Raw genomic sequence first — 22799 nt, 5'->3', positions numbered from 1 at the left:
CCCATAGAAACACAACACGGTTATCTCGTCACTTACTGTTCTACTTGTCGTACACATAGGACACTCCTTGGGGGTCGATTTTTGTGCTTACACTCGGAACTACGTTCGCTCAATGTTTGTTACATCACTACACCCCCCCCCCCCCCCCCCCCACCCCCCCCCCCACCACCACCACACTGAAACCACATTGCAGCACATCAGAATCACATCAAAAAAGTGAAGCCGCATTAAAGCAACTTCTGCATCTTACTGCACGTTTGAAATGCCCCAGGCTGCACAGAACCACAAAACACAAGCGTGTAAACAGAATGGAAGAGTGGCATGCTTGTGCTCTGACTGAGACTCGTTGAGCTCTTGTGTTTAATTCCATTCCTGACACCTATTCAAGTGTCAGGGTTTCAGTCATCTCCCAGTCCTCCCAGTCCCCCGGATACTCTTGCCAGTCTGCCCAGTATCCAGGGCGCTCTCCCCAGTCCCCACACTCCCAGTCTCCAGGAGCACCTACTTGATGGCTTTCTTCTCGCCACGGCCCCGGCTGGAGTCGGGGGCCCCTGCAGTCTCCAGGCTGGGTTTGTAGTGCTTGCCCTGTGGAGACACACAAACACACAGACACACACACACACAGAGACATACACACACAGCATTAATGAGACATCGAGACACCCTCATATCACACTACCATCTCTGATTTGAAGGATTAGGCCTGGTCTCGTTTCCCTTCTCAACTTCAGCATCAGATTATTATCTAAAGAAAACTATTTTACCGAAGTACCCTGCAGCGTCTTTCCATTGACCCAGAACTCATTATGTTTCTTTTCTATCTTTCTTTTCAGCTGTGTGGAGTGTTTAATAGCTCTGAATGAACCTGATCCAGCTCGCTACCTGCCTGCCTGTCTCAAAGTTAGCAATAGCGGGGCTGATTGTCTTCACTCACGTTCCAGACATCAGTGAGCGGCCGCAAGGCACTCCCTGTTCTCATTAATGTTTGTCAAATGCACATGAGCAGCCAAGTGAGAGAGAAGACAAACACATGTAACCTGAATTGAAACAAAACACAAAAGAAAACATCAGCTTAGGCAGAACTGACCTGATCTGAACCAGAATCTGCAGGCGTTCTGCTGCTCAAACCCACTGCCTTCCACACTGCAGCCCAACGCTTTCTCTAACCACTGAGCTACTCAAACCCACTGCCTTCCACACTGCAGCCCAACGCTTTCTCTATCCACTGAGCTACTCAAACCCACTGCCTTCCACACTGCAGCCCAACGCTTTCTCTAACCACTGAGCTACTCAAACCCACTGCCTTCCACACTGCAGCCCAGTGCTTTCTCTAACCACTGAGCTACTCAAACCCACTGCCTTCCACACTGCAGCCCAGCACTCCAACCACTGAGCTACTCAAACCCACTGCCTTCCTCACTGCAGCCCAACGCTTTCTCTAACCACTGAGCTACTCAAACCCACTGCCTTCCACACTGCAGCCCAGCACTCCAACCACTGAGCTACTCAAACCCACTGCCTTCCACACTGCAGCCCAGCACTCCAACCACTGAGCTACTCAAACCCACTGCCTTCCACACTGCAGCCCAGCACTCCAACCACTGAGCTACTCAAACCCACTGCCTTCCACACTGCAGCCCAGCACTCCAACCACTGAGCTACTCAAACCCACTGCCTTCCACACTGCAGCCCAACGCTTTCTCTAACCACTGAGCTACTCAAACCCACTGCCTTCCACACTGCAGCCCAGTGCTTTCTCTAACCACTGAGCTCCTCAAACCCACTGCCTTCCAGACTGCAGCCCAGCGCTTTCTCTAACCACTGAGCTACTCAAACCCACTGCCTTCCATACTGCAGCCCAGCACTCCAACCACTGAGCTACTCAAACCCACTGCCTTCCTCACTGCAGCCCAGCACTCCAACCACTGAGCTACTCAAACCCACTGCCTTCCACACTGCAGCCCAGCACTCCAACCACTGAGCTACTCAAACCCACTGCCTTCCTCACTGCAGCCCAGCACTCCAACCACTGAGCTACTCAAACCCACTGCCTTCCACACTGCAGCCCAACACTTTCTCTAACCACTGAGCCACTCAAACCCACTGCCTTCCACACTGCAGCCCAGCAATCCAACCACTGAGCTACTCAAACCCACTGCCTTCCACATTGCAGCCCAGCCCTGGCTTGTGAGACCCATCCACTGCCCCTGAGCCCTGGCCTGTGTGACACCCTTTCGCTATCACTGTTGCCAAGCGCATTCTGATTCATCCACTGGGAGGGGAGGGGCTAGCTCAAGGATGAGTGGAGCAGCTCTGATGCTACTGGCTGTACTGGAGCTGCAGCGCTATGGCTTAGCAGCTCAGAGGCTTGTGAACTGAGAGCTCGTTCGATCAGGAAGCACAGCAAGGCCAGACCTGCTCAGGGCTCGAACAGGCAGTCTCTGGAGATAGAGGCAGTGGAGCAATGGAACACTCACTCTCTATATCCCACCACAGAACTCAACCAAGAACCCAGAATGGGTTCTCAACACCCCTTTTGATCACCCTTTCTCCAGTCACCCTCTTTTTCTCCCCATCCCTTTCCATCCCCTTCCAACCCTTCCTCTCTCTCTCTCTTTCTCCATTAAATCATCATTTTCCCTTTTTAACCCTCCCTCCCTCTCACACACACAAAACTCACGTTATCACTCACTGTGTCGCTTTGTTTAGCTGCACACAAACGCAGCAGAACAAAACCACACACGCACCAGAACACACACCAGAACACACTCACACGCAGCAGAACACACGCACCAGAACAGATTCACACACACCGGAACACATTCACAGGCACCAGAACACATTCATATGCACCAGAACACACACACACACACTGCAATAATTTCCTTGCAATAATATCTGTAATTGACATTGCAGCCATCGCTGGGGCTGCTGTTAGATTGCTCCGATACAGCAGAGAATTGATCCTGCAAATGAAATTGGAGGCTAGTGTAAGTTCTTGTAGAGCTACTCTCAACTGCTCAGAGAGGGTGACTATCACAGAGAGGAGAGAGAGAGAGAAAGAGAGAGAGAGAGAGAGAGAGAGAGAGAGAGAGAGAGATCACACACACACACAGAGATCACACACGCACTCACAGAGCGAAGGGTACACAGGCTTCATGTAAAGGTAAATGAACAGTGACTTGTGACTGGTTTCACCCAGTGTGTGTGTTTGGGAGGGTTGTCAGGACTGATGTATCTCTCTGCTCCAGTGAACTGTGAGCAGGGTTCCTGATCTGTCCTGGCAGTGTGGAGCCGGGGACAAGCGCTAATCTGATTATCTCTCCGTCTGCTCTGCTGTCCCTCACACCTCTTCCCCTTTTCCTCTCTCTCTAGCTCTCCCCCAGAGCATTTAGTTTCTGTGTGTATGTGAGCGAGTACTTCAGTGCTTTGTGTGTGTGTGTGTGTTTCAGTGCTTTGTGTTTATGTGTGAAAGAGTGCTTCAGTGCTTTGTGTGTGTATGAGTGTTTTAGTGCTTTGTCTCTGTGTGTGAGTGATTTTCTGTGCATTGTGCTTTGTGTGTGTGTTAGCTAGTGTTTCAGTGCTTTGTGTTTGTGTGCATGCAAGCAAGTGTTTCAGTGCTGTGTGTGTGTGTGTGTGTGTGTGAATGAATGTTTCAGTGCTTCGTGTGTGTTTCAGTGTTTTGTGTGGCGCTCTCCATCAATATATTTTAATGATGTGTTTGGGGACTGTTTTATGAGCTGTCTGGGCTGCTGCCGGAAAGCTGGGAGATGAGGAGTGAGCTGGAGTGAGGAGAGAGCCGGAGGAGTGAGGAGAGAGCCAGAGAGAAGAGTGAGCCAGAGTGAGGAGAGAGCCAGAGAGAAGAGTGAGGAGAGAGACAGAGAGAAGAGTGAGCCAAAGTGAGGAGAGAGCTGGAGTGAGGAGAGAGACAGAGAGAAGAGTGAGCCAGAGTGAGGAATGAGCCAGAGTGAGGAGAGAACCAGAGAGAAGAGTGAGCCAGAGGAGTGAGGAGAGAGCCGGAGAGAAGAGTGAGGAGAGAGCCGGAGAGAAGAGTGAGGAGAAAGCAGGAGTGAGGAGTGAGCCAGAGTGAGGAGTGAGCCAGAGGAGTGAGGAGAGATCAGGAGTGAGGAGAGAGCCAGAGTGACACACCCACACTCATTCACTCACCCCCTCACTCATTCATTCATTGAGCTGCTCCAATAGCCACATTGACCTGATTGAATTAATGGAGCGCTCCTCTCCACCGAAAAAAACCCAACTATTTAATTGAGCAATCCATCCCACAAGTGCTGTGCTTGTTTCCTCAAATACAATTTGTGAAACAGCGAAGCAGAATCACTGGCTTGTTCTTCATTTAAACCCCCGATTAGGACAGACAAGACCAACACCACATTCTGCTGGTAATTCAGGAAAGATGACAGCTAGAAAATGTACAATACAGCCTCTCAAACTCGAACCCGAAGCCATGCCTACACGATGGATATCTGTACACATTTGAAAATGAGTGACTGTGCCTCAGATAGGCTTCTTCTTTCAAAGCTTGTCTCTCTGGATAATACTAGCCAGTGCAGTTTCTTTCTTGTATCTCTGGATAATACTAGCCAGTGCAATTTAATTTTTGTCTGAAACTGAAATCAGACACAGGCTTTAAAAGAAACACACAGACAAGCCTTTACCCTGCAGACCAGTCAACCGCAGCACTGTGCCACCGGCAGCAACACAGCGAAGCAGCACTGTGCCACCGGCAGCAACACAGCGAAGCAGCACTGTGCCACCGGCAGCAACACAGCGAAGCAGCACTGTGCCACCGGCAGCAACACAGCGAAGCAGCACTGTGCCACCGGCAGCAACACAGCGAAGCAGCACTGTGCCACCGGCAGCAACACAGCGAAGCAGCACTGTGCCACCGGCAACAACACAGCGAAGCAGCACTGTGCCACCGGCAGCAACACAGCGAAGCAGCACTGTGCCACCGGCAGCAACACAGCGAAGCAGCACTGTGCCACCGGCAGCAACACAGCGAAGCAGCACTGTGCCACCGGCAGCAACACAGCGAAGCAGCACTGTGCCACCGGCAACAACACAGCGAAGCAGCACTGTGCCACCGGCAACAACACAGCGTAGCAGCACTGTGCCACCGGCAACAACACAGCGAAGCAGCACTGTGCCACCGGCAACAACACAGCGAAGCAGCACTGTGCCACCGGCAACAACACAGCGAATCAGCAAACTGCCAAGAGCGCTTGATAGACTGGCTCAGACCTGGTTCTCACAAAGATAGACTAAGCAGAAGAGTCAGTCAAGGTCAGGCAGGGTCAGGGCCAGGCAGGACTGAAGCCCCCTATAGGAGATGTCTTGCATCACTGTGTCCTATAATAAAGGTCTCATCAGACTCTGCTTGGTTGATTTCATTTCTGCAGGCCTGACGTTAGATTTCCCAGTGAGGAGGAGGAGGGAGGGGGGAACAGATGGTCTTATCACGTCAGCCCCCCAGGGGACAGAGATAAGTGGAGGATTGGCACAGCGCCTCCGCCACATCACAGCACCACCTGCAGTTTGCGTGGTGTCATCACACTCTGCCCTGCCGGAGCCTGGCACTGCAAAGCAGACCGGCTGCCAGAGGAGAGGCCTGCCTGTGCTACTGTCTGATTACTACCACCCTAGCTGCTCCCACACTCACTGCACTGAAACCAAGCCTTCTGCAGCAATAACCCAGCCCATCTACTAGTGCTATACACTCTTTAGGGCTACATGTAGAAATGCAAAAAAAATCCCATTAATAATACACCCCTTCCTCTTATGATAAGTACTGGTATCAGATTTGTGTGCAGTCCTCCAGAGAGAGAGGCATTAATATTGTTGTTATTGTTGGTATTATTATTATTATTATCATTATTATTATCTGCTCTCACTCTCCCCTCTCCTCCCAGCGCCTTCCTCCCACTCTCCTCTCTCCTTCCAGCTGCTCTGCTCCCACTCTCCCCTCTCCTCCCAGCCCCTTCCTCCCACTCTCCCCTCTCCTCCCAGCCCCCATCGTGTTTACATTGATTTCCTATTCCATGGGATCAACACATTATTTATGATACAGAGATCACTCCTGCTTTGAATTTATATTCATTTAAAAGCACATTAATTTATGCTTGTAATATCTGTTTAAACATCAATGCCAGGATCCATTCCCCACCTCCCTGTCCCCCTTCCCTCCTCTCTGTCCCCCTCTTATCTGTAGTGTTGGAGACTCACCAGTTTGCGTTGGCACCAGGTGCAGATTCCACAGAGCATGAGCATGGAGGCGGCGCAGACAGTGACACCAAAAGAGACCAGCACCACACTGAGAGACAGCGTGCCTGAGAAAGAGAGAGAGAGAAGACAGACACAATCAATCACTTATTACCTGCTTGCGAAACTCATACAGTTTGTTCCATTACAATGCATTTTATTGCACCAGATTATCCAAATGAGTTATCAGCAGGACACGCAAGACCAGAGAATCGCACTCACTGCACAGACAGGACTAGAGAACCACACTCACTGCACAGACTGGACTAGAGAATCACACTTACTCAACAGACAGGACTAGAGAATCACACTCACTGCACAGACAAGAGAACCACACTCACTGCACAGACAGGACTAGAGAATGGAGTTTTATTAATCAGTGAAGAGTTGGATCCGAATGTTCTTCCACCGTTATCCAAACAAGCCCCCCTCCCTGCTTGTGACTCTAGATTTGCATTCAGCTCGGCTCAGACTCGCTGTACAATTTGTAGAAAGCAGTTTCATCTGTTTTTACATCATCGTGTGCTTTCAGATTCGACGAAGGCCCTTCAGAGCTGTTTATAGAGTCAGTTTGGTTAGGCTGCAGTGCTGGTCCCTGCTGGACCAACCCTGGCTCTTATGATTAAAATCCTGTTTTGTTCTTAGAAAAGAAAGAACATGGCATATGTGTTTCAGGAACTAACCCTGGACATGAGGCAATGCTTCAGGCAAAACGGGAGCACCTGGAATTTTCTGGAATATTTGAATTGGCCAAGAGTGACTTCATGATTAATAAGAAATATGACCCAGGACACATGACACGTGTGTTCCATCTATCTGTATAGACAACCAATCAATCAGTTAGTCAATCAATCAATCAAACCCGTTATTTATCCAGAGGCATCACTTGAGAACACTGTCATTTACAATGAGGCGCTGGCAGAACTGTGAAGACACTGTGCTGTGGAGTCCGTCTCCACTGAGGGACCCTGGGCAGAGCTGTGGAGTCCATCTCCACTGAGGGACACTGGGCAGAGCTGTGGAGTCTGTCTCCACTGAGGGAGGCTGGCAGGCACACTGTATTGGAGAGACTGGCTCACTGCAGCATATTGTATTACCCCTGTCTGGACTGAGCTGGGACTGCATGGGCAGAGAGAGCTCTGTCCATGGTGCTGAAGTAGAGTGCAGCAGGATCTCAATACACTCAAAAGCCAGGCAGCTCACTCTCACCCTCACCTCACCCTTCCAGTGCTCACTCCACTTCTTCTCAGGCTCTGCTCCCCATTCCTTTAATGAAGCCAATTAAGACCAGCAACACAAACGACTCGTAGCTTGTGTCAGTATGAACAACAATTACAGGGTAAGCACACACACATGTACACACACACTTTGAATTCTCTCTCTCGACAGGTCAGTGTTGGAGTACTTGCTGGAAAAGAGGGGGGGAGAGGGAGGAGAGGATGTGGAGAGGGAGGCGAGAGGTAGAAGGGGAGAAGGAAGGGAGAAGGGGGAGGAGGGAGAGGGAGGAGAGGATGTGGAGAGGGAGGGGAGAGGTAGAAGGGGGAGAGGGAAGGAGGGAGGGAGGAGGGGAAGAGGGAGAGGGAGGAGAGGATGTGGAGAGGGAGGGGAGAGGGAAGGAGGAAGGGGAGAGGGAGTATGGTCAGGGAGGCAGTTCTATTGCCAGTTCTATAATCAGAGCAGGTCAGCATTGTAATAGCAAGATAGGGTTAGTTCTACTTCTTTACTGTAAAGTGGAGGTGGTGAGGGAGAGTTCATTGCTGTAAAGTGGAGGGGGTGAAGGAGAGTTCATTGCTGTAAAGCAAAGGGGGTGAGGGAGAGGTCATTACTGTAAAGTGGAGGGGGTGAGGGAGAGTTCATTGCTATAAAGTGGAGCAGCCCTGCCAGTCCTCCCCCTGGGATCCACTGCATTATTAATCTGCATTCACAACTGGGAAACATGCCAACCTGCACACGCATGACTCCCCCCCAAGAGAGATACGCTCATGCAGGGAGCCCTTAGAAAAGTTTACTTCACTACATTGTGCAGTCTTACCATACTATTCCCATGTATGAAAGAGTCTGTTGAGCTAATCAGTTCCCAGAGACCAGCCATTAGTGTGAATGAAACGATCACCCTGATCACCATCACTGGTAACGACAGTCCTCAGCTATCTGTACAGAGCTCTCTCCCTCCCTCACACTGCAGACTGGTCCCCCTCACCAGTTTAACACTTGGTATCTTCCCCCCTGAAAGCACACAGATATGGTACAGTCCTGCTTTTCTACAGTCCACGTTCTCCGTGAATACAGTGCAGTGCAGTAAGAGGGTCAAAGATCAGAGCACTTCATCGTAAAAGTGGCACTGTAGCAATGAGAAGACGAGGCCCTAAAAACCTCCAGAACCACACTCTGATCCCAATACGTTTACAGATCATCACAGGTTCTCCAGCTGTGGTGTTATTAGCACACTCCCCGATTCTCCAGCTGTGGTGTTATTAGCACACTCCCTGATTCTCCGGCTGTGGTGTTATTAGCATACTCCCTGATTCTTCAGCTGTGGTGTTATTAGCACACGCCCTGATTCTCCAGTACTATCATTAGCAGTATTTTTGTTTTTGGTTTGAATAAAGCAGACTGATCCTGCGACTCCTGACCTGTGGCTTGGACTCTTATTGCTGATGGAAACACAGCAGAAAGCAGCAGTGAGAGGCCAGTGTGACTCCAATTGTGAGCCTAAACGGACTTCAATTCGTTTTCAAACATCCACACCAACAAATCAACTGCGCAGGACTAGGAGCAGACCAGGACTATTTAAACTGGGTCACCTCTCACCATCTACCTCATTCCCTCCCTCCCTCTACCATATTCCCTCCCTCTCCCTCTCTGCCTCATTCCCCCTCTCCACCTCATTACCTCCTTCTCTCCACCTCATTCCCTCTCTCCCTCCCCCTCTCCACCCCATTCCCTCTCTCACATCTCTCCCTCCTCTCTTGTCTCCGAGTTTGTTTATTAAACACTGAAATCCTGACTGACCTGATACAGTGCTCTGGAGAGAGAGACGCAGGATTTCATTGGCTGTCATGTTGCACCCATCTCTCTCCCTGGGAGAGTTCATGAGATTTTATTTTGCGCCACGCTTTGTTCCTGATAAACCTCGTTAACAAGGGCCTTTTAAACACAGTACGTGAATAAGCCAAAACAAAAGCAGGCCAACCAATATCTTCAGATGCCTTCGCCGCACAGCGCTTTTATTAATTGCCTTCATAATTAATACTCAATAGTCATTTTCTCATTACTTAAATGCAAAAATATGTTCAATAAATAAGCAAAACAGCAGTCGAGTGCCGCAATTAAATCTCATTAGCAAAGAAAACGGCAAAGCACTCCAGAGCTGGCACAGTGCCAGGGCAGGCACAGGGAGTGGCATCATCGGACACAGCTGACAATCAGAGAGCCAGCACTGCAGGCAGACTGGGTATGGCCAGGCCAGGCCTGCAATGTGCTCAGATCTCAGTGATAAAGGGCAGTGACTGATCTTGAAGTGTGGGGTGAATCGATTCATTTCCTAATCACCTGACTAACCAGCTTTCTGAGACAAGAGAATGTGTGAATAATAAATATATACAGAGAGAGAAAGTGAGCAACACAGACTATCACACACAGAAGGGAGATTGAAGACTAATGAAATCATCCTGCAGGAAAAGTGACATACTTAAAAGCATGTGCAGCATATTCCTAACCCACTAACTCTGCAGATTATCGCCTCGCTGGACAAATCTCTAAAGAGCTGAAGATCGTTTTTCATTGCACTGAGAAGATTCGAGGCTAGAAAGAAATAGCAGATTACACCCTTGTTCCAAGACCTGATCACTCATAGGATGAGCCAGGACTACACTGAGCTCCCAGCCCTGATCACTCACAGGAAGAGCCAGGACTACACTGAGCTCCCAGCCCTGATCACTCACAGGATGAGCCAGGACTACACTGAGCTCCCAGCCCTGATCACTCACAGGAAGAGCCAGGACTACACTGAGCTCCCAGCCCTGATCACTCACAGGAAGAGCCAGGACTACACTGAGCTCCCAGCCCTGATCACTCACAGGAAGAGCCAGGACTACACTGAGCTCCCAGCCCTGATCACTCACAGGATGAGCCAGGACTACACTGAGCTCCCAGCCCTGATCACTCACAGGAAGAGCCAGGACTACACTGAGCTCCCAGCCCTGATCACTCACAGGAAGAGCCAGGACTACACTGAGCTCCCAGCCCTGATCACTCACAGGAAGAGCCAGGACTACACTGAGCTCCCAGCCCTGATCACTCACAGGATGAGCCAGGACTACACTGAGCTCCCAGCCCTGATCACTCACAGGAAGAGCCAGGACTACACTGAGCTCCCAGCCCTGATCACTCACAGGAAGAGCCAGGACTACACTGAGCCCCCAGCCCTGATCACTCACAGGAAGAGCCAGGACTACACTGAGCCCCCAGCCCTGATCACTCACAGGAAGAGCCAGGACTACACTGAGCCCCCAGCCCTGATCACTCACAGGAAGAGCCAGGACTACACTGAGCCCCCAGCCCTGATCACTCACAGGAAGAGCCAGGACTACACTGAGCCCCCAGCCCTGATCACTCACAGGAAGAGCCAGGACTACACTGAGCTCCCAGCCCTGATCACTCACAGGAAGAGCCAGGACTACACTGAGCTCCCAGCCCTGATCACTCACAGGATGAGCCAGGACTACACTGAGCTCCCAGCCCTGATCACTCACAGGATGAGCCAGGACTACACTGAGCTCCCAGCCCTGATCACTCACAGGATGAGCCAGGACTACACTGAGCTCCCAGCCCTGATCACTCACAGGATGAGCCAGGACTACACTGAGCTCCCAGCCCTGATCACTCACAGGAAGAGCCAGGACTACACTGAGCTCCCAGCCCTGATCACTCACAGGAAGAGCCAGGACTACACTGAGCTCCCAGCCCTGATCACTCACAGGAAGAGCCAGGACTACACTGAGCTCCCAGCCCTGATCACTCACAGGAAGAGCCAGGACTACACTGAGCTCCCAGCCCTGATCACTCACAGGAAGAGCCAGGACTACACTGAGCTCCCAGCCCTGATCACTCACAGGAAGAGCCAGGACTACACTGAGCTCCCAGCCCTGATCACTCACAGGAAGAGCCAGGACTACACTGAGCTCCCAGCCCTGATCACTCACAGGAAGAGCCAGGACTACACTGAGCTCCCAGCCCTGATCACTCACAGGATGAGCCAGGACTACACTGAGCTCCCAGCCCTGATCACTCACAGGAAGAGCCAGGACTACACTGAGCTCCCAGCCCTGATCACTCACAGGAAGAGCCAGGACTACACTGAGCTCCCAGCCCTGATCACTCACAGGAAGAGCCAGGACTACACTGAGCTCCCAGCCCTGATCACTCACAGGAAGAGCCAGGACTACACTGAGCCCCCAGCCCTGATCACTCACAGGAAGAGCCAGGACTACACTGAGCCCCCAGCCCTGATCACTCACAGGAAGAGCCAGGACTACACTGAGCTCCCAGCCCTGATCACTCACAGGAAGAGCCAGGACTACACTGAGCTCCCAGCCCTGATCACTCACAGGAAGAGCCAGGACTACACTGAGCTCCCAGCCCTGATCACTCACAGGATGAGCCAGGACTACACTGAGCTCCCAGCCCTGATCACTCACAGGATGAGCCAGGACTACACTGAGCTCCCAGCCCCATCAATCACTCAGAGTATGTTATTACAGAGCAGGGGTTGTGTATCTGACTCAGAGTATGGAATTACAGTGGAAATACACTTTTATGTGAAATGCATTTTTTTCTAAACTGGACATGGGCGATACTTCCCTAAAACATGGAAGTAAAGACCGTCCCAACAAGGAAGGTGTGGGAACAAATTAACCCTAATGGTTACTACAACCATAACCCTATCCAGAACCCTGACCACAACCCTAACCACAACCCTGACCACTACCCTATCCACAACCCTGACCACTACCCTATCCACAACCCTATCCACAACCCTGACCCTAACCCTAACCACTACCCTATCCACAACCCTGACCCTAAACCTATCCACAACCCTGACCACAACACTATCCACAACCCTGACCACAACCCAGACCCTAACCCTATCCACAACTCTGACCACAACCCTATCCACAACCATGACCCTAACCACAACTCTGACCACAACCCTATCCACAACCCAGACCCTAACCCTATCCACAACCCTGACCACAACCCTCAGACTCAGGACAGAGGGAACAAGGCACTTCTTTTCTCATTGGCTGAATGGTCTCCTCTCGCTTGTTCACTTTCTCATGTTCTTATGTTCTTGTATTTGTGATCCAATCACATCTCAGATTATTCCAGTCTCCTGAATCGTTGCACGCAGGCAGGTAATAAACAAGCCCTATTGACCTGGGAGACCCAGGCGATGGAGTAATATCCTAATATTCTGTCCAGCCCTCCAGTGATAACACCCAGCTGTCACGTGATGGAAGGATGGTCGATATTCTTCTTCTATAACATTTTGATAAATGTTCCCTTTCAGGCAAATACAACAAGAAACAATTACCAGTGAGGGGAAGATCATTCATCAAGACACTAAACAGGGAGAGAGGAGCCAGAGCTACCGAACCAGATAGGGAGAGAGGAGCCAGAGCTACCGAACCAGACAGGGAGAGACGAGCCAGAGCTACCGAACCTTACAGGGAGCTCTCTGAGGTGGAGGTGGGGTGGCTGTATGTACATCCCTGTGGAGGCTCTCAGAGACAGGGGCCTGTTTGTAAATCTCTCTGGGAGAGCTCATAGAGGGGGGGCTGTATGTAAATCTCTGTGGGAGCCCTCTAAGCATCTTGTTTACAAGCTCTCCCCATCACGTGACTGGAAGATTAGGACCACAGAGGGCCGGAGGTAGACAGGGAGAGGAGAGACTTGGGGAGAGAGGAGGGAGGCAGTAATCTTGGCTGGTGTTTAAGGAGGATTCAGAGAGCGGAGGGGCTGCCGTGTGATTGTACTGGGATCCCCCAGAGGGAGAGGTGAGAATGGACTCATCATCACTGATCACACCTCTCACAAATCCATGCAATCTCTCTCTCTCTCTCTCTCTCTCTCTCTCTCTCTCTCTCTCTCTCCCAAAAAGGTCAGTACCACAGGTATCACCAAATTTACACAGCTGCTCTGTAGAATAAATTCAGATCTGTGTTTACTGTGCATTTCCAATCAGCAGGATGACTTTACCTCAGACAGAGAGAGCAAGCTATAGTTTTCGAGGTACAAGTTGTGAAAAATAAACTCAAGAACATGGTCACAGTCCCTCTTTGATTGCACACTCCCCCTCACTCGCTCAGAGCTGCAGTTACTCATTTAGGTTACAAAGCGCTCATAATGAAACTGTACTAGGCTCTGATAATTGCTCTCTTATAACACTATCAGCATAGAGGACTGCGGTCAGAGCGCTTTTCACTTTCCTGTAATCAGAGTTGTGAAACACATGCATGAGACAGTGAATGGGAGTGAGTGAGTGTGTGTGCATTTGTACCTGCTTCAGCCTCTGTGTGTGTGCGCGTGTAGACATGCTTCGGGCTCTGTGTGTGTACATGTGTGTGTTTGTACATGTTTCAGGGTCTGTGTGTGCATGTGTGTTTGTACATGCTTCAGGCTCTGTGTGTGCATGTGTGTTTGTACATGCTTCAGGCTCTGTGTGTGTGTGTTTGTACATGGTTCAGGCTCTGTGTGCATGTGTTTGTACATGCTTCAGGCTCTGTGTGCATGTGTGTTTGTACATGCTTTGGCCTCTGAGTATCTGTGGACAAGCTTCGGGCTCTGTGTGTGTGTGTGTGTGTGTCTGTGGACATGCTTCAGGCTGTGTGTGTGTGTGTGCATGTGTGTGTGGACATGCTTTGGTATATTCCAGACTGCCTCTCGCAAATTGAAGGCAAATGTCAGCTCTAATGTAGTGTGCTGCACTGAATCAAACAGTCTGTCTGTCTGTGCAGGGTATTCAAGACTGTCTCTCCGTCTCCAAATGTCAGCACAACACTCAGACATTCTGCTCCATCCACAAGGAGCATCAACCACATCCATGCAAGAGACAAGAGACACAGGGAGGAGAGCGGCAGAGAGAGGAGAACGAGAGAGAGGGAGATGGAGAGGAGAACAAAAGAGAGGAGAGAGAACAAGAGAAAGAGAGAGAGAGGGAAGAGAACAAGAGGGAGAGAGAGGAAATCATCCACAACTTGTATACTTTGAAGTCAGAATTCTGAGGTGGAACAGCAGTCAAGTAGGCAAACATTTCGACCAGCAGGGCTTCAGCAGGGACTATTAACGGACAAGTCAATAATAATAATAATAATAATCATCATCATAATAACAACATCTTTATTTTTATATAGCGCCTTTCATAGTGGACTAGCATCACAAACTGCTTTACAGAGCTAGACTGTGAACTGTGCATTATATGCAGAGTCATTTACGATGGAGCACAAGGAGGCTGTCTCTGTCTCTCTGTGTGTGATGAATAGACTGTGTCCCACACACACGACCTCAGGACTGACATCAAGTCTCAATTGTTATGCAAAAGAGCTAGGCTTGTCTGGAGAGGTTGAAAGAACCATCTCTAGAACAGAACAAAAAAGAATGAAGGAACTTGACATGTTCTTAACCCAGACCTCTCCCTCTCCCCAAGAGTGTTTTCCACTTGAATCCAATCTCCCAGTTTGAAAAAGTCCAGTGGACCCCAGCTGCTCATCATACAGCGTCCCTCACAGAGGGACTGGGGCTGAATAATTCATCAGGCACAGTAATTAACACAATCACCACTATGAGAGGGACAGCATCCTACAAACAGGAGAGCGGAGCGACTCCGAGAGAGGAGGCAGTGTGGTCTAGTAGTTAGAGTTGAGGGACTGGGAGAGAGGAGGCAGTGTGGTCTAGTGGTTAGGGTTGAGGGACTGGGAGAGAGGAGGCAGTGTGATCTAGTGGTTAGAGTTGAGGGACTGGGAGAGAGGGAGGCAGTGTGGTCTAGTGGTTAGGGTTGAGGGACTGGGAGAGAGGAGGCAGTGTGATCTAGTGGTTAGAGTTGAGGGACTGGGAGAGAGGAGGCAGTGTGGTCTAGTGGTTAGAGTTGAGGGACTGGGAGAGAGGAGGCAGTGTGATCTAGTGGCTAGAGTTGAGAGACTGGGAGAGAGGAGGCAGTGTGGTCTAGTGGTTAGAGTTGAGAGACTGGGAGAGAGGAGGCAGTGTGGTCTAGTGGTTAGAGTTGAGGGACTGGGAGGAGGCAGTGTGGTCTAGTGGTTAGAGTTGAGGGACTGGGAGGCAGTGTGGTCTAGTGGTTAGAGTTGAGGGACTAGGAGAGAGGAGGCAGTGTGGTCTAGTGGCTAGAGTTGAGAGACTGGGAGAGAGGAGGCAGTGTGGTCTAGTGGTTAGAGTTGAGAGACTGGGAGAGAGGAGGCAGTGTGGTCTAGTGGTTAGAGTTGAGGGACTGGGAGAGAGGAGGCAGTGTGGTCTAGTGGTTAGAGTTGAGGGACTAGGAGAGAGGAGGCAGTGTGGTCTAGTGGTTAGAGTTGAGGGACTGGGAGAGAGGGAGGCAGTGTGATCTAGTGACTAGAGCTGAGGGTCTAGGAGGGAGGGAGGCAGTGTGGCTCTCTTATAGTTTAACCTCAGGTTTTATGACTGAGTGTAGTTATGTGCTCATTGAAGAGTAGTCTGCACACAGGCATTAAGAACATGTTTAGCCAATGCACAGCACATGAGAGAAACACAATGAAAAGCAGCTTTCAAGCCAAGCTATGAACCACAGAGGTCTCTGAAACACTCCTTTATTCTCCTTCCTCTGTTTCATCACTAAGGAGCTGCTTGAGATTGAGTGCCGGATCCCTGGGAGACTCCTGCACTGCACAGCCCTTCGGCTTTGTGACTTTCTCGATGCAGTACTCACTGCTAACAGGATCAATAGAGTTGGAATAGCTCCAGGGTAATCTGTCAGCTTCTCCTTCCCAAGCAGCAAGGAGGAGATTAATCCCCACAGAGGACAGCATTCTTTGGGGATGAAAAGCTGGGATACAGGTCAGAGCTCATTAACCTTGACAGAGAGAAGGGGGTGCATCTTGGGACACTGGCATACTGGGAACAGGACACAGGAATCTGAAAACCACTGGTACAGAAATAGAATTGCTATTAGTCTTAGCTCTCAGAAGGACTGCACAGAGTTAATGAAGTCTACCTGCACCAGCCTGCTAATCTCAGCACCACGCCGGGTGGAAATCCCTCAGTGCTGATCCTGCTGTTGAAGAGAGTCTGCTGATTAAACAGCCCTGTGTTTGCTCGCTATTGTTCATCCCAAAGCAAAACAAAACCAGATTGGTAGTTAAACAGCAGGTCTAGCAAGCTGTAAACACAGCAGAGCCACACCTGCTATTCACACTCGCCCCCAATCCCAAACACAAGACATCACTCCCTCATCAGAAACAGTGCAGTATGGAATACACTGTGAAGAGCCCTCATACAGTTTACTGGAGAGCGAGAGAGAGAAAAAGAGAGAGAAAGAGCGCTATCAGATGCTCTGGGCATCTCTCGGTGTGTGTGTGAGAGAGATAGACAGAGAGAGGGAGAGAGATTTATCAGATGCTCTGTGCATCTCTCTGGTGTGTGTTAGAGAGGGAGAGAGTGCTATCAGATGCTCTGTGCATCTCTCGGTGTGTGAGAGAGAGAGGGAGAGAGATCTATCAAATGCTCTGTGCATCTCTCTGGTGTGTGTCTGTAATGTGATTTAGTCAAGGCTATTTTTAGCAGGGCTGACAGAGACAGCGTAGCGCAGCTCAGTAGAGAGACTGTGCCCCCCCCCACACACACACACACACACACACACACACACACACACACACACAACCTTGAGTAGGGTCAGAGGTGAACACAGCTGTCTAATCCACTTTCAATACAGCCACACACCATTCACTCTCTCACACCTGCTATTCACACAGACCTGCTATTCACTCTCACACCAGCTATTCACACAGACCTGCTATTTATTTTTTATGTTTATCTCATGGTATTGAGGGTAGTGCACTGGGGCTGGGCTGGGCTGGGCTGGGCTGGTTTATCTCATGGTATTGAGGGCAGTGCACTGGGGCTGGGTTCTGTGTGAGGACATGCTTTCTTTCTCATGCAGTTATTTTGATGCTTTCAGTCACTGTGTGATCATGATGTGATTGGGAGGCACCTGTGTGTACTAGCTCTGTTTGCAATGGCTTCATCGGAACCACCACAGAAATAATTTTGTGTTGCGCTGAATCGGACCTCTGTAGCCATCTCCAGCTCTCTCCCTCCTCGTTTTCATTGCCCTCTGTGTTCTGCATTGTTTTCATTGTGGACTACTCCTGTCTGACTGGAAAAATCAATAAATCATTAAAAACTGAAACTAAACAACAACCAAAAGCCCTGAATACAAATGTAAACTGACTAATCAATTCCCAAGAAATCAATTCAACGACCATCAATTCACATCACAGACACAATCAAATCTAGGACAAAATCGAGCAGAGAAAGGGTGCTCCCCCCAATCCAGGACAGGCTTGAGGATTGGAGACTGAACCGCTCCCTCCCTCCCTCACCCCCTAAGAGAAAGGGTGCTCCCTCCAGACCAGGGCAGGCTTGAGGCTTGGAGACTGAACTGCTCCCTCCCATGTTGGATTATATAAAGTTACCAAACACACACAATTTCCTCAGAAGGTTTCATTCAGAAGTGAACCAGTCTGAAGTTTGTAGGTTTTTTTTTTCTTTTCATAAAAATCTATGCAAATGACAGTGCCCATTGTTTCCACGTCACTGCTCTGGGTGGAACCCTGGAACTCTCCCTGGACTCTAAGTGTCACAGCATTCCACAGGACAAGACAAGCCCCAGGTCCTAGTGCCTGTCAGGCTACTGTTAGTCCTGTTCTGTTAGTGTTCTGTGATGCACTGCCAGTTCAGTCAGTGAGGGTTAAAATGACCGTGGGGACTAATGAAAAGCACTCACTCTAAGGGGACAGACAGGAGGCTATAGATGGAGAGAGCGTGAGAGGGGAGACAGGTGAAAGAGATTCAATACAACATATGTTCACACTGTATCAATATTGAGATCTAGTACTGCTAGCCATGCTGTTAACACTGTGTGTGTGTGTATGTGTGATTCTACTGCTCACTGTGTATCAGGACAGGCAAGTGCTCTACTGCTTGTCCTCAGTGCTACTCTGTATTCACACAGCACGGTGTTGTCTGTGCTCAGCACTATCCTGTATCCACTCAGCGCTGAGCAGAAAGGCAATGAGCTAAGAAATGAGGCTCGCATCATTGACTGCCCTGACAGGACTGGCACAGCACCACAGAGCTGCCACAGAGAGCACTGACACAGCGAGACAGCGGAGCGCACACTGCAGCACAGCGAGACAGCGGAGCGCACACTGCAGCACAGCGAGACAGCGGAGCGCACACTGCAGCACAGCGAGACAGCGGAGCGCACACTGCAGCACAGCGAGACAGCGGAGCGCACACTGCAGCACAGCGAGACAGCGGAGCGCACACTGCAGCACAGCGAGACAGCGGAGCGCACACTGCAGCACAGCGAGACAGCGGAGCGCACACTGTACAGCCCCAGCAGGAGGACGCTGTTATTAAGGCTGACCCGTGCTGCATTGCTGATCACTAGTCCTTCTGGTTGTGTGATGATCTGCTGTCTCCTGGTGATCTCAACACTGAAGCATCAGTGCCACTTCCTGTGTGTCTGCAGGAAGCAGGGCCCGCTAGGACAGCTGTTAACAGCTGTTCCATACAAGGAGACCTCTCTTTTTTATTCATTCTTCAGTTTTCATGAGTTCTGTGTGAAGAAACAAATCGGGGGCCTGAATGCAGAGCGAGATGCTGATACAGCATGATGAGAGAGCGGGAGTGTGTGTGTGTGCGCATGCGCGGGGGTAAGAGGGAGGGAGGGAGTGTGTGTGTGTGTGTGTGTGTGTGTGTGTGTGTGCGCATGCGCGGGGGAGGGAGGTGTGGAGGGAGGGTGTGTGTGTGTGTGTGTGGTTTGTGTGGTGGGTGCGCATTCGCGGGGGTAAGACCCCCCAGGGAGTGGGTGTGTGTGTGTGTGTGTGTGTGTGTGTGTGTGTGTGCGGGGGACGCTCCCTTCCCCGCCCTCCCCCTCCGGAGGGAGGGGTGTGTGTGTGTGTGTGTGTGTGTGTGTGTGTGTGTGCGCATGCGCGGGGGTAAGCGGGAGGGAGGGAGGGAGGGTGTGTGTGTGTGTGTGTGTGTGTGTGTGCGCATGGCGCGGGGGGTAAGAGGGAGGGAGGGAGGGAGGTGTGTGTTGTGTGTGTGTGTCAGTCACGCCCCCCAAATGTGTTTGGTGTGTGTGTCTCCCTCTGCGGACCTCACCACGGGGATGTTACCCCCATTCTCCCTCCCTCCTGGCCAAAGGTGTGTGTTACAAAACCACGGGCCAGAGGGAGGGAGGGAGGGAGGGAGAGTGTGTGTGTGTGTGTGTGTGTGTGTGTGTGTTTGGTGTGCGGGGGGTAAGAGGGAGTGATGTGTGCGCATGGGGGTAAGAGGGAGGGAGTCTTTGTGTGTGCGTGCTGGGGTAAGAGGGAGTGGGAGTGTGTGTGTGCATGCATGTGGGTAAGAGGGAGTGTATGTTTGTGTGTGAGTGTGTGTGCGGGGGTAAGAGGGAGTGAGTGTTTGTGTGTGCGTGCACGGGGTAAGTCTCAGTAAGTGGGAGGGAGTGTGTGTTTTTGGGGTGGGTTAAGAGGGAGTGAGTGTGTGTGTGTGTGTGGAGGTGCAGGGTCTCAGTGTGGGGGTGCAGGCTCTCAGTATTGCAGGGTCTCAGTATTGTAGGGTCTCAGTGTGGAGGTGCAGGGTCTCAGTGCAGGGATGCAGGCTCTCACTATTGCAGGGTCTCAGTGCGGAGGTGCAGGTTCTCAGTGCGGGGGTGAAGGCTCTCACTATTGCAGGGTCTCAGTGCAGGCTCTCAGTGGAGGTGCAGGCTCTCAGTGCGAGGGTGCAGGGTCTCAGTATTGCAGGGTCTCAGTGTGGGGGTGCAGGGTCTCAGTGCGGGGGTGCAGGGTATCAATATTGCAGGGTTTCAGTGTGGGGGTGCAGGTTTTCAGTATTGCAGGGTTTCAGTGTGGGGGTGCAGGGTCTCAGTGCGGGGGTGCAGGGTCTCAGTATTGCAGGGTTTCAGTGTGTGGGTGCAGGGTCTCAGTGCGGGCGTGCAGGGTCGGTTCAGTATTGCACCCAAGTCACACCCCACGTCCAAAGTCATAACGTCCCAAAGTCAGCACCCCCCCCACGGCCCAGAGTCACGCCCCCACGTACCCGAGTCACGGGGTCAGGGGCTGGGTCATGAACGTCCGTGTGCGAGAAGTCACACACCACACTGTCTGGCCTCAGGATGTGTGGCGGTCGACGGGGGGGGGCGTGCAGGGTCTCAGTATTGCAGGGTCTCAGTGCAGGAGTGCAGAGTCTCAGTGCAGGGGTGCAGGGTCTCAGTATTGCAGGGTTTCATTGTGGAGGTGCATCTTCTCAATTCAGCGTCTGGCAGAGCCGGTACAGCACAGGGTTCAGTGTCTGTGTGAGGTGAAGATGCTGCAGCTCTAGAGCACACAATTTCAGAGCAGCACTTTCTCATTTTAAATGTCTCCCGGACAGGTAATAATTACATTGAATGATTCATCCTCGTTAGTCTAATAGTGGAAGATATCTATAATAAAGAGTTGTATGGAATTATGAAAAGGGTAATCCGGGCGTTTCGGGAGAGACACAACATGGATCCAAAGAGGATCTTTCAGGAAACAAAAGATATCCAAGTGTTTCCAATTCCAACGGATTTCACCTGGTCTGCCCAATTCCTATCCCTCCCTCTGGCAGGGGCATCTGGTGCGAGTGTCCGAGGCAATCTCAGTTCACCCCCCCTCTCCCAAAACACATTCAACACACACTGCTGCTGCGATCAATGGCACTGCTGAGAGAGGGAGAGCGAGCACAGGCAGACAGACAGACAGATACTAGCTTTCTCCCACTACACAAACACACACAGCAGCTCTCAGGAGAGAAGGCAGCCCAGAAGCAACTCCACTTCCTCTCTGTCTCTCTGAACTCCATGCTGTTTGAAGACAGTGCTGGAAGAGAGACGAGAAACTGACAGCTCTGTGTGTGTGTCTCAGTTCTCCAGGTACAGTGTATGGACTTCTTCTCTTTCCCAAAGCAACACTAGTAACAGTGTGTGTATATGTATATTTTATATATATATATAATATATTATATAATATGTGTGTGTGTTGTGTCCCATATGTGTGTAATATGTGTAATGTATTACATGTATATAAAGAAGGGTAAGAGAAAAAATTCTCGAAGAGAAAGGGTTTCGTTTCTAATCATTGTCCCACAACACGACACAGGGTGCGTTTGTGTGTGTGTGTATATATATATATATATATATATATATATATATATATTATATATATATATATATATATATATATATATATAGTACTGTGCAGAAGTTTTAGGCAGGTGTGAAAAAATGCTGTAAAGTAAGAATGCTTTCAAAAATAGACATGTTAATAGATTATATTTATCAATTAACTAAATGCAAAGTGAGTGAACAGAAGAAAAATCTAAATCAAATCAATATTTGGTGTGACCACCCTTTGCCTTCAAAACAGCATTAATTCTTCTAGGTACACTTGCACACAGTTTTTGAAGGAACTCGGCAGGTAGGTTGGCCCAAACATCTTGGAGAACTAACCACAGTTCTTCTGTGGATCTAGGCAGCCTCAGTTGCTTCTCTCTCTTCATGTAATCCCAGACAGACTCGATGATGTTGAGATCAGGGCTCTTTGGGGGCCATACCATCACTTCCAGGACTCCTTGTTCTTCTTTACGCTGAAGATAGTTCTTAATGACTTTCGCTGTATGTTTGGGGTCGTTGTCATGCTGCAGAATAAATTTGGGGCCAATCAGACGCCTCCCTGATGATATTGCATGATGGATAAGTATCTGCCTGTACTTCTCAGCATTGAGGAGACCATTAATTCTGACCAAATCCCCAACTCCATTTGCAGAAATGCAGCCCCAAACTTGCAAAGAACCTCCACCATGCTTCACTGTTGCCTGCAGACACTCATTCGTGTACAGCTCTCCAGCCCTTCGGCAAACAAACTGCCTTCTGCTACAGCCAGATATTTCAAATTTTGACTCAAGTCCAGAGAACCTGCTGTCATTTTTCTGCACCCCAGTTCTTGTGTTTTCATGCATAGTTGAGTCACTTGGCCTTGTTTCCACTTCGGAGGTATGGCTTTTTGGCCCCAAGTGTTCCATGAAGGCCACTTCTGGCCAGACTTCTCCAGACAGTAGATGGGTGTACCAGGGTCCCACTGTTTTCTGCCAATTCTGAGTTGATGGCATTCTGATTGCGAAGGGAAGTAAGCATGATGTGTCTTTCATCTGCTGTAGTAAGTTTCCTTGGCCGACCACTGCGT

The 22799-nt window shown here is 50.3% G+C and overlaps 1 protein-coding gene across 4 annotated transcripts in view; it reads right to left on the bottom strand.

Moving 5' to 3' along the window:
* Positions 1-22799, bottom strand: part of LOC121295034 (synaptotagmin-7-like) — a 69165-nt gene that overhangs the window by 36179 nt on the left and 10187 nt on the right. For all 4 annotated transcript variants that reach the window (XM_041219317.1, XM_041219319.1, XM_041219320.1 and 1 more), the window contains exons 2-3: positions 6244-6347; positions 506-585 (exon numbers count right to left, since the gene is read on the bottom strand). In XM_041219317.1, the coding sequence (XP_041075251.1) occupies positions 506-585; positions 6244-6347 (184 nt within the window). The remainder of the gene's footprint in view (positions 1-505; positions 586-6243; positions 6348-22799) is intronic.

Source organism: Polyodon spathula, chromosome 19, assembly GCF_017654505.1.
Source record: "Polyodon spathula isolate WHYD16114869_AA chromosome 19, ASM1765450v1, whole genome shotgun sequence".
NCBI lineage: Eukaryota > Metazoa > Chordata > Actinopteri > Acipenseriformes > Polyodontidae > Polyodon > Polyodon spathula.
This window is presented reverse-complemented; position numbering and strand designations above follow the sequence as displayed.